At 39.3% G+C, this 21,304-nt stretch overlaps 1 protein-coding gene across 2 annotated transcripts; it reads left to right on the forward strand.

The window, feature by feature from the left end:
• The first annotated feature begins 234 nt into the window (after positions 1–234).
• dtx2 (deltex 2, E3 ubiquitin ligase) lies at positions 235–20,550 on the forward strand. 2 transcript variants are annotated; one of them, XM_057355376.1, is made up of 9 exons: positions 235–1,013; positions 3,124–3,712; positions 5,533–5,591; positions 13,910–14,047; positions 16,030–16,097; positions 16,368–16,529; positions 17,489–17,650; positions 17,897–17,986; positions 19,285–20,550. In XM_057355376.1, exons 1-9 carry the CDS (start codon positions 698–700, stop codon positions 19,537–19,539), a joined length of 1,839 nt encoding a protein of 612 aa, XP_057211359.1. In that variant the 5' UTR covers positions 235–697; the 3' UTR covers positions 19,540–20,550. The 2 variants fall into 2 exon arrangements, with proteins under 2 accessions (XP_057211359.1, XP_057211368.1); XM_057355385.1 differs by lacking the exon at positions 13,910–14,047 and having other exon boundaries at positions 236–1,013.
• Positions 20,551–21,304: the final 754 nt, after the last annotated feature.

Raw genomic sequence — 21,304 nt, forward strand, 5'->3', positions numbered from 1 at the left:
TTTGCCACTACGCGGTCGTTCAACGCTATTTCAAAATAAACGCCCCGTACCAGGCACACACTGGCTTTAAAACACGTTTTAAGTGATTCGTGGATGTGTTTGTTGTATAAATAAAAGAGTAACATGTAGTATCCTAATTTAGTTAATTTACACGTTGAAAGTTTAATTTAAAATAAATACATTAGTCATTTTCGTGTCTGGCTTCACACCGTGTTCAGTGTGTATCTATGGGAATCCGCCAGCGACGCACTCGCAATCACACTCACAAACCGCAGGCGAAGAAGTAACCATGGCGTAAACAAGTGCGTACCTATAAAAGCACGTCGATCAGTATGTTTTTATTCACAACCTGACTGTTTGTGACTGCTACTTTTAATTCTGTAGTAACAAATGATTAAAGTATCGGTTGATGAGCCCGGTCGCCGTTGAGTTGAGCCACTGAATGGCGAAGAGAAGAGCGAGACTAAGCGGCTAAGCTGAAGCTGCGCTTCCTACATGATACGACGTCAGTGTATTTACGTTCATATCTGCGGCTAAATAAACGTGCCGTACTAAGTAGAAGGCGGATTTGGGCATACAACTCGATTTAATCAAGGATACGACCGGTTAGCAGAGTGTAAATCAACGTAAACTGAAGCGCTGCTGCGTGTTAGCTGGGCCAAATAATCACACTTTGAGACTGTTCTGACAGATAAATATGGCCACAGGCTCTAGTTTCTCGAACGGATCGAGAAACGGACCGTCGTTCACAGCATCAACACCGTCATCTTCCACATCAGGAGTACCGGGACAGGCTCAGCCCATGGTTGCGGTTTGGGAATGGCTGGATGATCTGGGTTTATGGAGGCCCTACACCGGACAGGTGAGCTGCTATATCGAGCGTTGTCTCCAGCATCAGCAGCAGAGAGGAGCATCTACAGCCAGCAGCAGCATCTCTCTGGGACAGGCAGACCCCAGCCTGGCCGCGTACATCATAGACATCCCCAACCTCCAGCAGTTCAGACAGGACACGGGTGAGTGGCATCAGATTTATCAAATGCAACATTGATATACTTACCGTAGACCTGATAGGTTAAACCCCCAAAACACACACGAAAGTTCCCCACATAATAAAAAAACTGTAGTAATTTTATTGTAGTGTAGTAATTACAATTCTTTTTATTTTCTCATTCTTGACACGAGGGAGTGAAAATCTTGTTAACAAAATCCTGTAGTCAGTTATGATAATATATTTTAATATGCAGTATACCGCAGTATTTTTGCATGTGAGTGTGCATGGTCTCACTGAAGTAACCATAGTTCAACCATGCTATTTGTAGGAAAACTATGGTAATACAAATAATAGTCAAACTATCAGAAACGTGGATACTGTACTTGTACCATAGTAGAACCTTGGTTGATATTCCATGGGCTCAAATTGTGTAACTTTAAATTGAAAAAAAAAAAGTGAAAAATGGAAATAAACCATAAAATAACACTTTTTTCAGTAATTTTAAGTTTTTTGTAACCGTATTTAATAAAATACATGAAAAATCTGTAAAAAAAACCCTGTAAAATTCCATAAAATTACAGTTCTTTTTACATTACACGAGAAAATTCAGTAAAATTATTTTTTTTGCAGTAAATTGTAAAACACCTCATACCTAAAACATAAGTACCACATACACATTTTCCCCACAGAAATACTATAGTATACTATAGTTAATTGTGGAAAAATTCCTAGATTCTATCTTTTTTTTTAACCTAACCTTGGTAAATATTGTAGTATACTACAGTATTTACTGCAGCTTATCCGTTTGTTAGTTACTACTGAATACTATAGTAATTGTATTACACTGTAGCGATAATCTTCAAGTAATTGTAATTGTATTATACTGTAGTGTAATTGCAATTTTTATTCTTATTTTGCTTATTTTATTCACATTTTTGACAGGTGTATAAGAAGTGAAAATCTTTTGTAAGAGAGTGTGCAGAAGTAGGGCTGTCATGATTATGAAATTTGGCTGACGATTAATTGTCTAATAAATCATTGCGATTATGACGATTAATTGTCTGTTTTAGAGCTTTGACTTTTAATTCTCATACATTTTTTATTCAGCTTTGAAACGACCATATTGTTCTGAATATAAAGACTATGTTCTTTTTCTTGGAAATACATACAAAATTGGGTCATCATACTTAAGGTTTAGGCTTTTACCTGTCAATAATACAACCGCCAAATACTTGTAAATTAATCAGGAGTGAATTGAAGCCACCATTAAAATGCTATCAGTCATAGAAAAGCATCTAGTCTGTTTTTTTCTCACTTGCAAGACTACAATAAAAGTTTACTTCTATGCTAATGAGATTTTGGTAGACTGGTTGTCAGACTGAAATAATATTAAATTGTACTGCAGGTTATTTTTATGGTAAATGCTTTAGTTTTTTTTTAAGTGATTGTGTTGTGGTAGTACATTTTACAAGTATTACCATGCTTTAGTTACAATACATGCGATAAAATATGCAATATGCAGATGCACTACAGCTCCCCCTAGTGTCTTCTATAGAGATGTGCGATAATTGCGATGATCTGAAACCATCGCGATGAGGTCAAACAATCGCGATGAGACGATTATTTAATAATCGTGACAGCCCTATGCAGAAGCAACATTTGTTTATTGATCTTGAAGCAAAAGAAAATCTGCTTAGTCTACAGGATTCAAGAGGCATACTATTTATTTGGGTTAAAATCAATGATTTATTTGGTATAAATGTGTAGTAGTTGTGTTTTGTCCCTGATAACAGGTTTTCAACGGGTCATCTAACCCGCTGGGTAAAGCTTGGCATTGCTGCTGTGGCACACAAGCACTCTATATGTTTGGTCTGTTAGGTGGAGATTAGACTTGTTATTGGTGATGTTTGAATGACTTTCAACACCTACTGTCTCTGTGGAAAAGAACAGGAAAGAGGGGATGAAAATATCAGGAAATAAGCTATCAGATTCCGACAGGATGTGCAGGATATTCAGTGAACGAGACACATTTGTTTACCAAGAGACGGCAGTTGTTATGGTTGCAACACTGCGTAAATGTTCTTTTACACCTGATCTTTTCCAAATCACTCAACATTTGTTATTTTATATAGGAAAGATGCGCTCCGTCCGCCGAAGCCTCTTCCCACAGTCCTCAGCACTGGGCAGTGGTGTTCTCTGGGAATGGGCCAATGATGAAGGAGGATGGACGGCGTACGAGATACGAACATCCATTTTACTGGAGCACAGCTACCAGGCGGGTCAGGGAACAGCTGACCTGAGCTCGCACGGCTACAACTACATCGTGGACCTCACCGCTCTAGAGCAGGTCAACAAGACGTCCAGTTACAGACGGCGCGTCAGGCGGCAGGGCAGCGTGCCGTACCCTCTCGCTTCAGGGTCGGTTATTCATTCGGGCCCGGCCTGTACCTGTCACCAGTGCGTGAGCAATAGCAGCGCTGCTGGACCCATGACGAGCCGATCGCGGCACTCCTTCTCTGCCGGCCAGATCAACCGGCCCAACATACAGACCCAACACGGAAGACTTCCTGGAAGCAGCCCCTCTTCAGTCTATTCGCCCTACCCTAGGAGACCTCTCTCAGTGGGGAATCTGGTATGGAACGCTCCGTGGCACGCCTCGACATCTATGGTACACGCTCCAGGACCCCCACAGGGTTTTGGACATCATACAAATGGCTTAAGGTGAGATTGTGGGATCTAGTCAAAACGACGGTTCTGCCATCTACTTCAAGCTACTTTTATGAGGTAAAATGCAATAGATTCAATGATTTTGCACAAGAGAGGAAATCGTCCCGCAGAGAGCGGTTTAAAAATACACAACCGGCTCTTTGTCATGATCAGGAAAGACGACGTTTAACCCTCTGAAATTTGAATGACTGCAAAGGTCCCAAGGTTTTATTACAGATTCTCCTTCCTGTCATTGTGTCTTTTCTCAGTCATTCATATATGGCTTTAGTAGTAGAGTCCTGGTTTAGCACATGTGGATAAAAGTGTGGAAGGGGAAGAACCTGGGGTTCTATTGTTCTTCTCTGATAGAAAGAGGGAACCGGGAAATGCCTTTTTTAGACCCTTCATCTTAAGCGTCAGCACACACACAACTGAGATTGCTCCTAAATAATGCGTCTTGGCTGAAATCGAAACCAAAATTCAGGTCACGGGTCTAAAACAATTAAACACGCCTCCTAAGCAACGGAAACAACACAAGAGTTATTATTGAGTATTTGGTAACACGATAAGGTTTAATTGATTAAAGGGATAGTTCACCCAGAAATGAAAAAATCTGTCATCATTTACTTATTACCCTTAGATTGTTCCAAACTTGTATGTTGTTCTGTTGAACACAGAGAAAGATATTTGGAAGAATGTGAATCAGTTATCACTTATTTGATAACGTTTTTTTTCAGAAGAATTTGAACATCGTTCACTCAAAATTATTCAAGTTGTTTTATTAATTGTTGCTTGATTAATTGGGTCTTATTTATTAACATAAAAATATTTCCTGAAAAATATTGTTCAGTTTAGGAAAGGGAATCATATACATGTGGGATGGCATGAGGATGAGTTATTTTTATTTTTATTTTTGGGTGAACAAATTCTTTTTGGCCAGTGAAAGTAGAACCAAGTATAGAAAATTTGAAAAGGGAAAAGAAAACATTTAAGATGAAAGATTTCAGATAATAGTTTTCATTTTGGGTGAACTTAAAGGGATAGTTCATCCAAAAATGAAATTATGTCATCATTTACTCACCCTCGTGTCATTTCATACCTGTATAAATTACTTTGTTCCGATAAACACAAAGAAAGCTATTTGGAAGAATGTGAGTAATTTTCAGTTCTGGGACATCATTGACTGCCATAGTGGGAAGAATTAAATGGTAGTCGAAGGTGCCCTGGAACTCTTTGTTTTCCTAAATTCTTCAAAATATCTCATTATGCGTTCAACAGAGCAAAAAAATACAATCTTTTTTTCCTATTATGGTAGTGGATGATGTCCCAGAACTGAAAATTGCTAACATTCTTCCAAATATCTTTCTTTGTGTTTATCAAAACAAAGACATGTATACAGGTTTGAAACAACCTGAGGGTGAGTAAATGATGCCAGATTTTTCATTTTTTGGATGAACTATCCCTTTAAAACATTTGTTCTGTTGTTTTGCTGAAAGACTTGTTGTGTGTTGTTGACTAACTGGCTGAAATTTCAGTACTTCCCTAAAATTTGTATGCACCAGTTAGTTGCATCTCAGTTTAAAACTCATAGCACAGGACGTAGCATCAGTTACACCAGGTCAGCTTGACAAAGGCTGGGGATTTTCCTCAGGAAAGCACCTTGCTTTCCGTTTTCTCAGCTTCATATCATATTCGCCCTGTATTCAGTACAACAGAAAAACACGAGACAACTTCACATGAAAATGACGCTCATCATGGCCCTGCAGGTCAGCGTCGAACGCTGTTCTCAAACCAGCGTTTGTGCGCGTTAAGTGTCTGTGTTTCTGTTTTCGCAGTGTTCCTACCGTTCCTCTGCAGCTGAACGGATCCAGCAGCGTGAGCGCTGCCCTGGCAGGTACAGCACTCACCCGTCACCCATACACTCAAGAGAAAAACTCTCCGTCTATCTAGACCTATTGCTTCTTTTAGAAAGGTGTTCGATAGTGCAGAAGCTGCTGAACCGTTTCTTGGGAGTGTCAGTATGAACCACAAGCAGATTTCCCCGAGTAACAAAGGAGCAGGGTTTTTGTTCTCCCGCGTCGGCTGCTTGTCACACATCGGTTTACGACACCAGCGGTTTTATTGAGTCATCATTTTGTTGGTTTTGAGTCGGCGTGTGTTGGAAGAACTCGCCTTTCAACAAGTTTCGAGTTAATGGTCTGTGTCTGGGGGACGTTGGATATGTGTTGTTCTAGTAGCTGACAGCTGGAGTGGTGAGACAAGCGAGACAGTTGGGGAACAGACAGACGGATCCGGGAAAAAGTGACATTTATAATGTTGTTTTCATTAGGTGGGAAGCTTTTGGGTTTTGAGGAAAGTAAGGTATGAAAAGATGACGCAACTGTAAGATTCACAGCGGAAATTGTACTCAAACTGGAAAACCGAGTGTTCAAAAGCAACATTATATCACTGAGTACTTTACTCTGATTGGTCTTTTGCGTCACCCACCACTAGGGGTGTCAAACGATTATTCGCGACTAATCGAATGCAAAATAAATCTTTTTTTGCATAATATACACTCACCTAAAGGATTATTAGGAACACCTGTTCAATTTCTCATTAATGCAATTATCTAATCAACCAATCACATGGCAGTTGCTTCAATGCATTTAGGGGTGTGGTCCTGGTCAAGACAATCTCCTGAACTCCAAACTGAATGTCAGAATGGGAAAGAAAGGTGATTTAAGCAATTTTGAGCGTGGCATGGTTGTTGGTGCCAGACGGGCCGGTCTGAGTATTTCACAATCTGCTCAGTTACTGGGATTTTCACGCACAACCATTTCTAGGGTTTACAAAGAATGGTGTGAAAAGGGAAAAACATCCAGTATGCGGCAGTCCTGTGGGCGAAAATGCCTTGTTGATGCTAGAGGTCAGAGGAGAATGGGCCGACTGATTCAAGCTGATAGAAGAGCAACTTTGACTGAAATAACCACTCGTTACAACCGAGGTATGCAGCAAAGCATTTGTGAAGCCACAACACGCACAACCTTGAGGCAGATGGGCTACAACAGCAGAAGACCCCACCGGGTACCACTCATCTCCACTACAAATAGGAAAAAGAGGCTACAATTTGCACGAGCTCACCAAAATTGGACAGTTGAAGACTGGAAAAATGTTGCCTGGTCTGATGAGTCTCGATTTCTGTTGAGACATTCAAATGGTAGAGTCAGAATTTGGCGTAAACAGAATGAGAACATGGATCCATCATGCCTTGTTACCACTGTGCAGGCTGGTGGTGGTGGTGTAATGGTGTGGGGGATGTTTTCTTGGCACACTTTAGGCCCCTTAGTGCCAATTGGGCATCGTTTAAATGCCACGGCCTACCTGAGCATTGTTTCTGACCATGTCCATCCCTTTATGACCACCATGTACCCATCCTCTAATGGCTACTTCCAGCAGGATAATGCACCATGTCACAAAGCTCGAATCATTTCAAATTGGTTTCTTGAACATGACAATGAGTTCACTGTACTAGAATGGCCCCCACAGTCACCAGATCTCAACCCGATAGAACATCTTTGGGATGTGGTGGAACGGGAGCTTCGTGCCCTGGATGTGCATCCCACAAATCTCCATCAACTGCAAGATGCTATCCTATCAATATGGGCCAACATTTCTAAAGAATGCTTTCAGCACCTTGTTGAATCAATGCCACGTAGAATTAAGGCAGTTCTGAAGGCGAAAGGGGGTCAAACACCGTATTAGTATGGTGTTCCTAATAATCCTTTAGGTGAGTGTATGACTTTCTTTCTTGTGCAGATATTTTGAAAAATGTCACCATTGACTTGCATGAGTTTTGTGTCCATACAATAGAAGTCAATGGGGACCAACAGTTATTGGTTACAAACATTTTACTAAATATCTTCTTTTGGTTTTGCTGAAGAAAGAAAATCACAGAGATTTAAAATGACAACAGGGTGAGTAAATGATGACAGAACTTTCATTTTGAAGGTGAACTATTCCTTTAAGATCCATACCCTCATCTCTTTATTGTGCAGCTCCTCAAACAATCAGATGGGACCCACACAAACACCTACAGCATCATTTATAAGAAGAAGCCCAGTAACTGAAACAAAGACAATTCACGAGAGACAAAAGGATTTTAGGTAATTCTGACCTAGTTTAATGACATTAAATAATGACTTAAGCAATCTGAGTTGTTTTTGTATGCACCTTGGAAAATGCTGTGCATCTTAATAAAAAGATTAACAAAAACCATCGGGTATATATTTTTTGAAGAGTTATTGTCTTTTTTATATTCGAGCAAAGAAATAATTTAAATGATGGTCCAAAATGAGGTCAGAGATATGTTTGACCAATCAGATGCTGTAACTTTAACCCCACGAAGGGCTGAATGTACTTATTCAACTTGAAGCATGTTTATTCTACAAACCCGATTCCAAAAAAGTTGGGACACTGTACAAATTGTGAATAAAAAAGGAATGCAATAATTTACGAATCTCATAAACTTATATTTTATTCACAATAGAATATAGATAACATATCAAATGTTGAAAGTGAGACATTTTGAAATGTCATGCCAAATATTGGCTCATTTTGGATTTCATGAGAGCTACACATTCCAAAAAAGTTGGGACAGGTAGCAATAAGAGGCCGGAAAAGTTAAATGTACATATAAGGAACAGCTGGAGGACCAATTTGCAACTTATTAGGTCAATTGGCAACATGATTGGGTATAAAAAGAGCCTCTCAGAGTGGCAGTGTCTCTCAGAAGTCAAGATGGGCAGAGGATCACCAATTCCCCCAATGCTGCGGCGAAAAATGGAGCAATATCAGAAAGGAGTTTCTCAGAGAAAAATTGCAAAGAGTTTGAAGTTATCATCATCTACAGTGCATAATATCATCCAAAGATTCAGAGAATCTGGAACAATCTCTGTGCGTAAGGGTCAAGGCCGGAAAACCATACTGGATGCCCGTGATCTTCGGGCCCTTAGACGGCACTGCATCACATACAGGAATGCTACTGTAATGGAAATCACAACATGGGCTCAGGAATACTTCCAGAAAACACTGTCGGTGAACACAATCCACCGTGCCATTCGCCGTTGCCGGCTAAAACTCTATAGGTCAAAAAAGAAGCCATATCTAAACATGATCCAGAAGCGCAGGCGTTTTCTCTGGGCCAAGGCTCATTTAAAATGGACTGTGGCAAAGTGGAAAACTGTTCTGTGGTCAGACGAATCAAAATTTGAAGTTCTTTTTGGAAAACTGGGACGCCATGTCATCCGGACTAAAGAGGACAAGGACAACCCAAGTTGTTATCAGCGCTCAGTTCAGAAGCCTGCATCTCTGATGGTATGGGGTTGCATGAGTGCGTGTGGCATGGGCAGCTTACACATCTGGAAAGGCACCATCAATGCTGAAAGGTATATCCAAGTTCTAGAACAACATATGCTCCCATCCAGACGTCGTCTCTTTCAGGGAAGACCTTGCATTTTCCAACATGACAATGCCAGACCACATACTGCATCAATTACAACATCAAGGCTGCGTAGAAGAAGGATCCGGGTACTGAAATGGCCAGCCTGCAGTCCAGATCTTTCACCCATAGAAAACATTTGGCGCATCATAAAGAGGAAGATGCGACAAAGAAGACCTAAGACAGTCGAGCAACTAGAAGCCTGTATTAGACAAGAATTAGACAACATTCCTATTCCTAAACTTGAGCAACTTGTCTCCTCAGTCCCCAGACGTTTGCAGACTGTTATAAAAAGAAGAGGGGATGCCACACAGTGGTAAACATGGCCTTGTCCCAACTTTTTTGAGATGTGTTGATGCCATGAAATTTAAAATCAACTTATTTTTCCCTTAAAATGATACATTCTCTCAGTTTAAACATTTGATATGTCATCTATGTTGTATTCTGAATAAAATATTGAAATTTGAAACTTCCACATCATTGCATTCTGTTTTTATTCACAATTTGTACAGTGTCCCAACTTTTTTGGAATCGGGTTTGTACTTCCTGCTGCCACTGGCAGGTATTTCAGTGGTTATAAGATCCTTCTTAAGCTTCTCCTGGCAGACAGACATCATAGAGGACATTTTTGTCACTTACTTACTGTCAATCTGCAGTGATTGTATCGCTGTTATTTCAGCTTTACATCGGTCATCACAGAGATCACATCTTTCTTGAATGCAGCATTGTAAAGCAAACTGTTTATATGTTGGTATTTGGTTACATACAAAATTACAAATATTGCACTTCATAAAATATTTTTTGTAGTATTCTGTATTTTTGTCAAACTTTTGGTGGTAGGTCAACTTTTAACTGGATGAATTTTACTGCCGTTGCTACCTGAGCAGCCTCCTATCGGCTGAAATTGCACTTGTAACTTTGGTGTTCGGTCCGGTACAACCCCCTGCTTTACGGCATACGTCACGTTTTACTCTTAGCCTGGGAGAAGTTAGCGAACAGCAGAGCTAACAGTAAGACGAAACGAACCAAAACATCACCATGGCAGAGCCAGCCAAAAAAACCAAAGAGGGTTTTGTCAGAGGAAGCAAAGAAAAGAAAGCGGATGAATGCAGATGAATAGGATAAAAAAACTAAAGCATATCACCAGTTATTAGTTAATATGACTTACATCAAGAGTATTTTCCCTTGAAATGTTATGTTTAAATATTCAGATATATATGCAGCTTGTTTTGGGTTAATTTAGAAGAAATCTACAAACAAACAGACGAGGGTATAGAAGGCTTAAAACAAACACCTTAATGTGTATTTTGAATATTTCCTTTTCATTAGAGCAAGAATAGACATGAAAACAAAATAGACCAACATCTCAAAATTGAACAGTACATTAAGTGTCCCGCCTTAAACAATAACTTGATAAGTTTGATGTCAGACTCCTCATCTAATAACTATCCATTTTATATGTTGTGTATGCTGATAGATCTAAGCAGCCCTCCCTCAAATGTGAAACAAAGTTCTTGTCACCATCAGTGTGTGTGTGCATGGTACAGTAAGTGTAATTATAACAACAATAATAATATTATTAATAATAATAATAATTAGTTAAGCTGCTGTATTTGTGTATTTTGTCAATCATTTTTTGCAGTGTGTTTTAATAAATTTTGCAGGTTTTTGTCATGAAAAATAACAAATTAGCACCAACTGCCTTTTTCAGTTTAGTGTGAAGGTCATTGTTGGTGTCCCAATAACACCAAAATAATTAAAACAGTTTATTGGTTTAAATCAGTTTATAGTTTATATGTATATACTTGAAACTTTAGCACAGAAATCATACACATGAATCATAAAGTTTCCTTTGTTGTTGCCTGTTCTTGTGATAAAATTAGTGAATTCTAAGGAAGACAATNCCAAGAAAACATCCCCCACACCATTACACCACCACCACCAGCCCACACTTTAGGCCCCTTAGTGCCAATTGGGCATCGTTTAAATGCCACGGCCTACCTGAGCATTGTTTCTGACCATGTCCATCCCTTTATGACCACCATGTACCCATCCTCTAATGGCTACTTCCAGCAGGATAATGCACCATGTCACAAAGCTCGAATCATTTCAAATTGGTTTCTTGAACATGACAATGAGTTCACTGTACTAGAATGGCCCCCACAGTCACCAGATCTCAACCCGATAGAACATCTTTGGGATGTGGTGGAACGGGAGCTTCGTGCCCTGGATGTGCATCCCACAAATCTCCATCAACTGCAAGATGCTATCCTATCAATATGGGCCAACATTTCTAAAGAATGCTTTCAGCACCTTGTTGAATCAATGCCACGTAGAATTAAGGCAGTTCTGAAGGCGAAAGGGGGTCAAACACCGTATTAGTATGGTGTTCCTAATAATCCTTTAGGTGAGTGTATGTGACCCTGGACCACCAGTCTTAAGTAGCACAGGAACATTTTTAGCAATTGCAAAAAATACATTGTAAGGGTTAAAATGATCGATTTTTCTTTTATGCCAAAAAACATTAGGATACTAAGTAAAGATCATGTTCCATGAAGATATTTTGTTAATTTCCTACAGTAAATACATCAAAACTTTATTTTTGTGAGTAATATGCTAAGGACTTCATTGATTTCTTTGCACCCTCAGATTTTAAAATAGTTCACCAACTGCAGTTTGATTGATATTAACTGGAATGCACAATATGATTTTTGATTTTTTTTTAAAACGTAGTTATCTCATTTTGGAACCAAACTCTTCATTTATATGTGTATGTACATAATTATATTTATATAATTTATATAATATATAAATATAAGTATTCATATATAAAAATAAATTTTCCCTTAAAGTTATGCATGTATGCGTGTGTATTTATATACTGTATGTATACATTATTATTATACACAGTACACACATATATTATGTGAACAAAAACTTATTTTTGCATACGATTAGTCACGAATATTTTTTTGACAGCCCTACCCACCACGATATCAGATGAGGGTCTTAATTTCATAACTTCATTTACTGAATGTTAATGTTGATTTACCAAAGTTTTGTACTGAAATGCCAGTGTGTCAAATCGATTAATCGGGATTAATAGATTTCAAAATAAATTGTGTATATTTATGTGTGTATATATAACATTAGGGTTGGGCGATGTCTACAGTGAAACGTCGCGATGGACGACGACATCGTCTATCGGCCCAACCCTAGCTGTAAACAGCCAAACAGTACAATTAGGGTTGGGCGATGTCTACCAAATTGGCATCGGACGATGCCTACAGTGAAACATTGTGATGGATGATGACATCGGGGGGCGGGGCGAGAGGGCAGGGTTATATCAGTTTGCTGGATGGCCATCTGCCAAAACATTAAAAACAATTATATCAGGGCTCCAGACTGCCACCAAATCGCATTTTGCGACCAGTTTTCAAGACAGCGTACTTTTCAACAAGTATTTGCACATGTACGACCTGCACATTTTGAATTTCTTCCAGTTGTTATTTCACGTGGAAAGACGAGTAGATCTTGAGCCCACCAGTGTAGACTGTGTGTGATTTGTCAACTGCGCGGATCACGCTTCACTGATGTTTCCCGCTGCCATCGCGGACGCGCACAGTTCAGGTCGTCATTGACAAATATACACAAACACAACGTGAGCGAGTTACTACGATTCACTGTTTGCTTTCACTTTATACGTCTGTTCAATCTCGTGCGCACACGCGTTTCGCAGCTTCCAAATCATACTCGACCGCAGGAACCTCCTGATGACGAAAATTACGTCATGCAGGGGAACCACGATGCCAGCCCAACATTGTGATGGCTGTCAGCCATCGGCGATGGACGATGTCATCGTCTATCGGCCCAACCCTATATAACATACATATGAGTTCTTTATATTTATAGGCTACATAATGTAAACTATATTTAAATATATATATATGTTACAGTATATATTCACGTGTGTGTGTGCATTTATACATAGAAATATTCACGCCTCACACGTAAACGCAATCTTTTTTTGAACCGATTAATCGTGATTAATCGATTAATCGATTTAGCAGCACTAGTGATCCAATCCAATGAAACACACATTCATTCGCCTTACACGCATTGCTATGTTGGCTTTGTGATTTTCTGAAAAATACCCGTGAATCTTTCAATGCTGTCTGACCAGTTCACAGTTTCAGACGACACAACTACGAGGCTCCCTTAATCCGTTAATTTATTGTCTGATGGATATTGCACACAAAAATGGCGGATTTCATGTTTACAATGTTTAAGCCTGACATATTTTGATTGGTTGTTTTTCATGTTAGTCAGACCGTCTCTTCAGGTATAAGTGGGTTGTTCTTGGCCAGAATAAGATGCAAAGTGAACCAGACTTAATGCGGATAGACACGCATCTCCGACTGTCTCCAAATGCATTTCGTGCGTTCTCATATTATTTCGTCCCATTTACATTTATATGTAGCGCTGCGCACTCGCGATCGGATCACCTGAGACAGGTGTCAGCCGCAGGTAAACAGAGTTAACAGCAATAGACTGATGTGTTTTGTCAATGACACTGTTTCCTCTGCAGCTGATGCAGAAGTGAGTAGGACCCTTAACTTCTCTTGACCTCATCAGAGCATGCTTCACGTGTGGTTGGCCTCTCCACTCTTGGCTCATTTCTCTCCCTTTCCTCCACCCCCCCCCTCCCGCATGTCTCCACACGGCCGTTCCAGGCATGGCTTCCATTTTGATGTCAGCCGCAGGACTGGGAGTTCGCTTCATGACAGCCCCCTTCTCCCAGCGTGGCTCCAGCAATCCCACCAAAGCTCAGCCCAGCTCCGTTAAGAGGGCAAAGAGGCAGTCCAGGACAGGTAGTTAAGCACCGCAAACCTACGCCCTCTGCTGGCCTGCAACCGTTACTGCTGGTCGCTTTTTTGTTGCTTTGCTATTTCATTTGACTTTGTTTGGAAAGTGGTTTGAATGTGCTGCTGTCCATGGCTTGCTTCAGTCATCACGTTTCTGTTTGTGTCATCATGTTCACCTCTCATCTTCCTGGTCACTGAATGAATGCACAGATGATGATGTAGGTCTATAGCTTGACACCTGCCTGCTCACCTGCCATGGGGGGTTGTTTTTGTTTTTCTAACCCTCCATTACCCGTTTTGTTTGTCATTGTTTTTAAATGTTCACTTTACTGGTGAAAGCAGATCTTAGGTTCAGACTGACACTCACAAGCAATCTTACTCTACTGCTTAATATCAGCCTACTAAAAGCATTCTAAACACATTTCTGTATTCAAGCAGTTTTGTCCGACAGCTTTAAAAACACTAACACTAAGTGAGTGTGTTTATATGTACAATAAAACCCAGATGAGCATCACCTAATAATAATAAAAACTAGGGCTGTCAAACGATTAATCGTGATTAATCGCACCCAGAATAAAGGTTTGTGTTTACATAATATATGCTGGTGTTCTGTGCATATTAATTTTGTATTTATAAACACATATACATAAATGCATATATTTAAGAAAAATATAAAATATAACTATTAATAAACTTTTATTTACAATTTCAATTATTGGTAAATATAAATTAATACATTTAAAATTTATAGACAAGTATGTGTATGTTTTGTCTTTATAAATACAAAATTAATATGCACTGTACACAGATATATATTATGTAAACACAAACCTTTATTCTGGATGCGATTAATCGCGATTAATCGTTTGACAGCCCTAATAAAAACTTAACCATCCAGCAATCCATAACCTTTTTTGAGCAAGTACAGAAACAGTCAAAACTGTCTCATCTTACCTCGATTTACAATAGAACGGCAATCAAAATTAGCCCCTAACTAGCCCAACTAGCCCATTCCTAATTCCGACACTCAAAATGCCACTGTTACACCTAAAAAACAAATTCTGCAGACCATGTTACGCATTATACACAATTTATTTTTCAAAATCACTGTATTGAAGCTTTTATAAATAACTCCATCCTAACTTTAAAAATGACCGCAGATGAACAAAATCCTTTCGTTTTTAACTCGCAGAATAAAAACAAGGAATTCTGCGGGAAAACCGTGGAATTGGCAACCCTGATCCTGTCTCATTACCACCCCAACTCTCATAAAATCGCTGTAATGCAGAAATAAAACATCTGGATGACCTCATGGCATCAAAATGTAAACAGATGCATTAAATATACTATCAGAGACTGTTATGGCATTTATATGCAAAGTAAATTCTGGTAAGGACTCAAGCAGATATGTAGGTGTGCCAATGTAACCGTTTATAATCACTTCGTGATGACAGAAAACCTTTAAAGCGATCACACATGACCTCATATGCCGTCAGCTTATTAAGTATAATAAGGATCAGGCATGTAAACGCACTCGTTAAATCAGACTAGGACATCTGAAGATTTATTACATTAGATACTTGATTGTGGATCCCTGGAAATACAGCGGGAGGAGGATGACAAAGCATGCCCAGCAGCTTCCTAGAAAAGGAACATTTCCATAATTTATCAGGTCATCTGGAAACCACGACAACAAAATATACCGTAGAAACCTTTGCTGGGTAGTAAACACACTTCTACAGTTTTATGTAAATTAACTGCACCAAATATTGTACAGTTGATTTTGCCTTATTAAATTTGCACAATTTTAATTTTCTTCTATATATATTATTTTGTATTGCAAAAATAGTGAATGCTTATTGTAAATGTTAATCTAAGAGTATGAATATTGTAAATGCAAGTTAATCTGAATTGCACAATTTGTCTGAATCTTAATTTTTTTACACACAAGTTTATGCGGGGACGGTGTGTTTTGTGTGTGTCTTCAGCTCCGTCTCAGAAACCAGAAGAAGTCATTAAGAAATATATGGAGAATGTGCCTCATGTCCCGGATGAGGTATGTGTACAGACTCCATCGATACTTGCGTGTCACATTTCACCCCCACGTCAATCGAAAGAAATGCGATCTTCTGTTTTATGAGTGTAACCGTCAGATGCATTAATGCAAAGAAAACTTAAGTAGCTTATTCTTCATGCACAATATATTCAGATTGTTGGTTGAAATGTGACCCGGACATGTTTTTCATAAGCGTCCTCTGTGGTTGTGTGGGTACGCTTTGGATTGTCGTCTTTCGGGATGTGTGACGTGCGGCTTTGTGATTTTCAGGACTGTATTATTTGTATGGAACGCTTGTCTTGTCCGTCTGGTTATGAGATCCCTGTCGAGTGTTCTCCGTCTCTTCAGCCCAACACCGTGGGAAAGTTTATGAAGTGTGCTCACACCTTTCACATGCTCTGCATGCTGGCCATGTACAACAACGGTACCAAGGTGCGTCATTCCTCAGTAACACTTGAAAAAGTTTTGGAATCTAGTCAAATAACACTTTTCTTGTAATTGTATATGGATGTTTTGTACGTTAGGGTACTTTGAGCACGGTGCATTGTAGATGCTGATCATATTAAGATGACATGGACTAAGTAATGAAAAGAAATATCAGCCCCCTTGGTAAATATAAGCAAAGAATGCTGTAAAAATAAACCTGCGTTGTTTCTCCTTTTGATCTTTTATTTAAAAAAATCCCCCAAATCCAATGTTTCATTGAAGTAAAACAACTGAAAGTGGGGGAATATCACATTATGAAAATTTTCTATAATACACTCTGGCCACAATTATTAGCCCCCCAGAAATTCTTACGAGTAAAATATCTCTCAAGTATATTCCCATTGATATTTACATTTTCTTAGCACACCAAGGTGACTAGGTTGACCAGTCATGATTAAAATAAATAAATTGTAAGTAACACAAAACCAAAATCTCCCTAATCTTTCATCACAATGAATAACACCAAAGAATAGTTCTGTGTAGTCGGGTTACACAAAATAGAAAGTAGCTTTAAGGAAATAGTTAAAACCATAAAAATTCTCATTTCCAACAGGGCAAAAACCATTTATTTTCACAGCATTCTTTGCTCGTATTTACCAAGGGGGCTAATATTTTGATCCCCAACTTTCTTGTATTTATTCAATATTTTACTCGTACGTTGAAAATGTTTTTTTCTTTCTACTTAAAGTAATCGTTTTCCATTGAAAAATGCTGTGTTTTGAGATTAAACCTGTTTTGGATTTAAAAAGGTCGGGGACCCCTGTTTTTAATAAAACACAAAAGCTCCACAAGTAGTCCAGATCTTTTAAAGCCATCTGACATATTTAGAACTTCAGTACACTTCTCCATTTACTCGTTCAAGATTTACAATTTTAGTCATCTTGTTGCGTGTTGTCACACTGTAGGACGGAAGTTTGCAGTGCCCCTCGTGCAAGACAATCTACGGTGAGAAGACCGGGACCCAACCGAAGGGCAAGATGGAAATCTACAGTATACCTCAGTCTTTGCCTGGACACCCGGACTGCAGCACTATACAAATCATCTACAATATCCCACCCGGACTACAGGTCTGACTTAAAGCAATGCTGTACTGTTTGATATGTACTGTATGTTATCCCTTTTTTAAGAGGGATTTTTTAAGAAATGAACAAGCAGACGCATTCATTTAGCAGTCTGGCATCAGTTTGACGCGTGCTGGGGGCTGTAAATCAAAGCAGTGTCTTATGAGGCATTACTGACTCATTTCTTTGTGTGAAATTGTATTGTCATTGTCTCCGTCAGTTCGGAGAATAATGCAGTCTGGTTTTTTGCAGGGTCCTGAGCATCCAAACCCAGGACAGCCATACACATGCAGAGGATTCCCTCGATTCTGTTTCCTTCCCGACAACGACAAAGGCAGAAAGGTATAAATATGGAACAGATTCATGCAGCGTTCATTTGTCACACTATTGATTCGCTGGCCACTTTCACAGTTTACAGGAATAGCTCACCCTAAAACAGCTATGTTGTCGTCATTTACCAACTCTCACATTGTTACCAACCTGTATGACTGTATTTCTTCTACAGGACACAAAAGGAGACATGAACATTTGAACATTTCAGTGCAATTACAATGAATAGAGACTAAAGCGTTCAAGCGTGAAATAAAACGTAAAAGCTCCATATTGGTATCATAAAAGTTGTCAATATGACTTGTGTGCTGTATTCCATCGAGTTCTTAAGTGTTATAGGTTTTTGTGTGAGGAATTCGGTGATAATCTTCCCCTCCAGTGAGCTGTTAACTGCTGCGAGCAGATTATTAGCCAGTCGAGAAGCAGATCAGTCAGATTCGTGAACGGAGGAAAGAAAATCACGTGGGTTTGGTCTTAAAAAAAGAAAATTCTCTTCAAATTGACTCGCCCTCATGCCATCCCAGAAGTGTTTAACTGAAGAAAGCAAGTTATGTTCATAGTTTTATATTAAAATATCTGTCACTGTGTCTACGACTCCTGTGGGTTAATCTTCTGAAGCCAAACAACAATATTAATGTTTTAAGCTTATTTAGCAAAATTGAAAGAAAAAAAACCACACAATATCATTGAATTCTAACTTTAAATCTCATTGGTTCTTGCGTGTATCGTTATGAAATAGCGTATGATAACTAGTCATTCTTAGACGATCTTCACTTGCGTCACAGCATTCTAACCTTGTATTTATTTGAACCAAAAAATGAATGTTTCCGGTTCAGTGTAAGGTCAACTTTATCGGCAGCGCTTGTGACATAATGTGTAATATCGATATCAACAGGCGCGGTTACAGAGGGGCAATTACAACAGAAGGACAAAGGAACAGTTTCGACAGCTTTACAACTCGCATTAATTCAGTAAACTCTTGTTTATTATTTTAACCCTTGAAGAAAAATATCAAGCTTCACATTTACGCTTTGAAACTAATCTACATAATAAGTGTGTTCTTTTATCACCACGTAACATTTCTGGCTACGCTATACCTCCTTAAGCTGCCAGACCCTCGAGCGTTCAGCATGGATTTTAACACCACAAAATGTCTCATACTGCAGTGCAATAACGGCAGAAATGCAGTATATGTTGGATCACGACCCTGGTCATGCTCGGAATTCGATGTGTGTTTTTGTCGATCTTGGCTCGCGCCTGTATATCAATCTGTGTTTGCTTGAAATCATCTCCATGGTAACTGTCTCCAGGTGCTGGAGCTGCTGAAAGTGGCGTGGACGCGCCGCCTCATCTTCACCGTGGGCATCTCCAGCACCACGGGGGAACCGGACACCGTGATATGGAACGAGATCCACCACAAGACGGAGATGATGTCCAACGTCTCCGGCCACGGCTATCCGGATCCCAACTACCTGGACAATGTGCTCTCTGAACTGGCTTCGCAGGGCGTGACGGAGGATTGCCTTAAACGAGACAGTCGAGGTGCTCAAGGTTCGGGGATGTGAACGTACTTCACCCTTCACCAAACTTGATTAAAAGGGAAACTGGAGTTACGCCGTTCAGCGGAGGTTTGCTGTGTCTGTCGTGTGGGCAATGAATGCAGTCATGACACATCCCTCATTCATTTCTTACTGTACGGTTGAGTCTGGAGTGTTAATGGAGACACGGGCTTTGTGGTCATTTTAACCTGCGCCGTATGGTGAGGCAGCAGCTGGCTTGCGGTTTTGGAAGAGGCCGTGCCGTGTCTGTGCTTCGCAGATAACAGCTCGTGTTGGTGGTGTAGACCGTTGAGGGGGACGTCTCGTCAGTCATGTGCATCTCAACACACGATTCACTTCTGGATAGACGTCCTTCCTGATTGAATAAATGACAGCAACTGTGACAGTGGTCATGATACTATTGCTGGGGATCTGGCACATTGCAAAGCATTTGCTTAGAAAGGTATAGAGTTTTTATTGCACGTCAATGCAAATCATACATCTTTACTAGTACTGTAAAACGTACTGATTCAGAAATGAAAGGCACTTTTACAGAATCTGCATCTTTGATTCATATTGTTTTACAGGTGTGATAGATTTCACTTGCTGCTATTGTTTGTTTAAATAATCACAAAAGATTTCCGATTTTTTGGATTCGGTTACATCCACCTATTTGGTTTTCTATTGGAATGATTGATTTTTGTTTTTCTTTATAACCCATGTGGTGAATGAATTTTATCTATATTTAAAAAAGCAAGAACATTCGCCAACACTATGGAGTTGTAACGTGACGATGTGTTAATTCTTGTTTAAATCGCAGTTTTAGCTCTTGAAATTAGGTGTAGAAGTGCGATTCCACAGCATTCTTTTTGGGGTGACAATCAGCAGTGACATTGAGCTCCATTATTCACGAGTCTGGAGACATTCGTTCATCTCATTAATCAATACGGGATGTTTGAGTTTTACAATGTATGCAACTGTATATAGAAATATATATTCAACTTCTAATCGGCAATAAACATGAACAAACTCCATACAATGCAACGCCTCTGTGTTTCTGTCTTCTGACTCGTTAATGAGACCATAGCTGTGAAATGAAGAACTCATCTACCCTTTTACTTGTAATCGAATTCTGTATGTTGCATAATGTCCATAAAGAAAATCAAGCCTTTTTAGCATTTTTTTTTTAATTAAGAAATTTCATAGCAGTTAGATGTCTGCTGATTTAATGTAGAAAACAATAAATCACAAAGATTCCTATTGTAAAAAAGTAGTTAAAACTATATAATAGACTATACTAGGCTTTGTCATCTTAATATCATCTTTTTCTTTCTGGTTCAAATGTGACATAGACAAATGAGATTCATTCACCAATAAACAGCTCGTCCCCACTCAATTAAAAAAATCAACCAGTTAAAATATCAGTTGGATATTATAAAACAATAACATCAATTTGATCTACAGCTACACTCCAAAATTTGTTGAAAATGTTGGTTCATAAAAGTCCCTGCAGATGTAATTCCCTAAAATATTCTCCTCATATCCATATCCAGTATTATTGCCCTCTCACACGTGGACATGGTCTTGTTTTATAAGACGCATCATTTCTGAGAGATAATTCAAACATTTTCCCTCAAATCTCACATTAATGCTAGATGATAATATCAAAATAAGATCTTCCAGTTGGTTTAATATAACGTGCATGCGGTTTTCTTCCAGCAGAGGACAGTGTTGCGCCGTTCGACTGCATCACAGGTAGGCCTACCTCACTTCTCTGACCTGCACTGTGAGA

Source organism: Triplophysa rosa, linkage group LG2, assembly GCF_024868665.1.
Source record: "Triplophysa rosa linkage group LG2, Trosa_1v2, whole genome shotgun sequence".
Classification (NCBI taxonomy): Eukaryota; Metazoa; Chordata; class Actinopteri; order Cypriniformes; family Nemacheilidae; genus Triplophysa; species Triplophysa rosa.

Bases quoted from the DNA above. Each gene is read 5' to 3' on its own strand.
- dtx2 (XM_057355376.1), top strand. From the start codon at position 698: ATGGCCACAGGCTCTAGTTTCTCGAACGGATCGAGAAACGGACCGTCG. The intron at 16,098-16,367 runs GTATGTGTACAG...TGTGATTTTCAG, and splicing joins TGCCTCATGTCCCGGATGAG to GACTGTATTATTTGTATGGA. The intron at 16,530-17,488 runs GTGCGTCATTCC...GTCACACTGTAG, and splicing joins TGTACAACAACGGTACCAAG to GACGGAAGTTTGCAGTGCCC.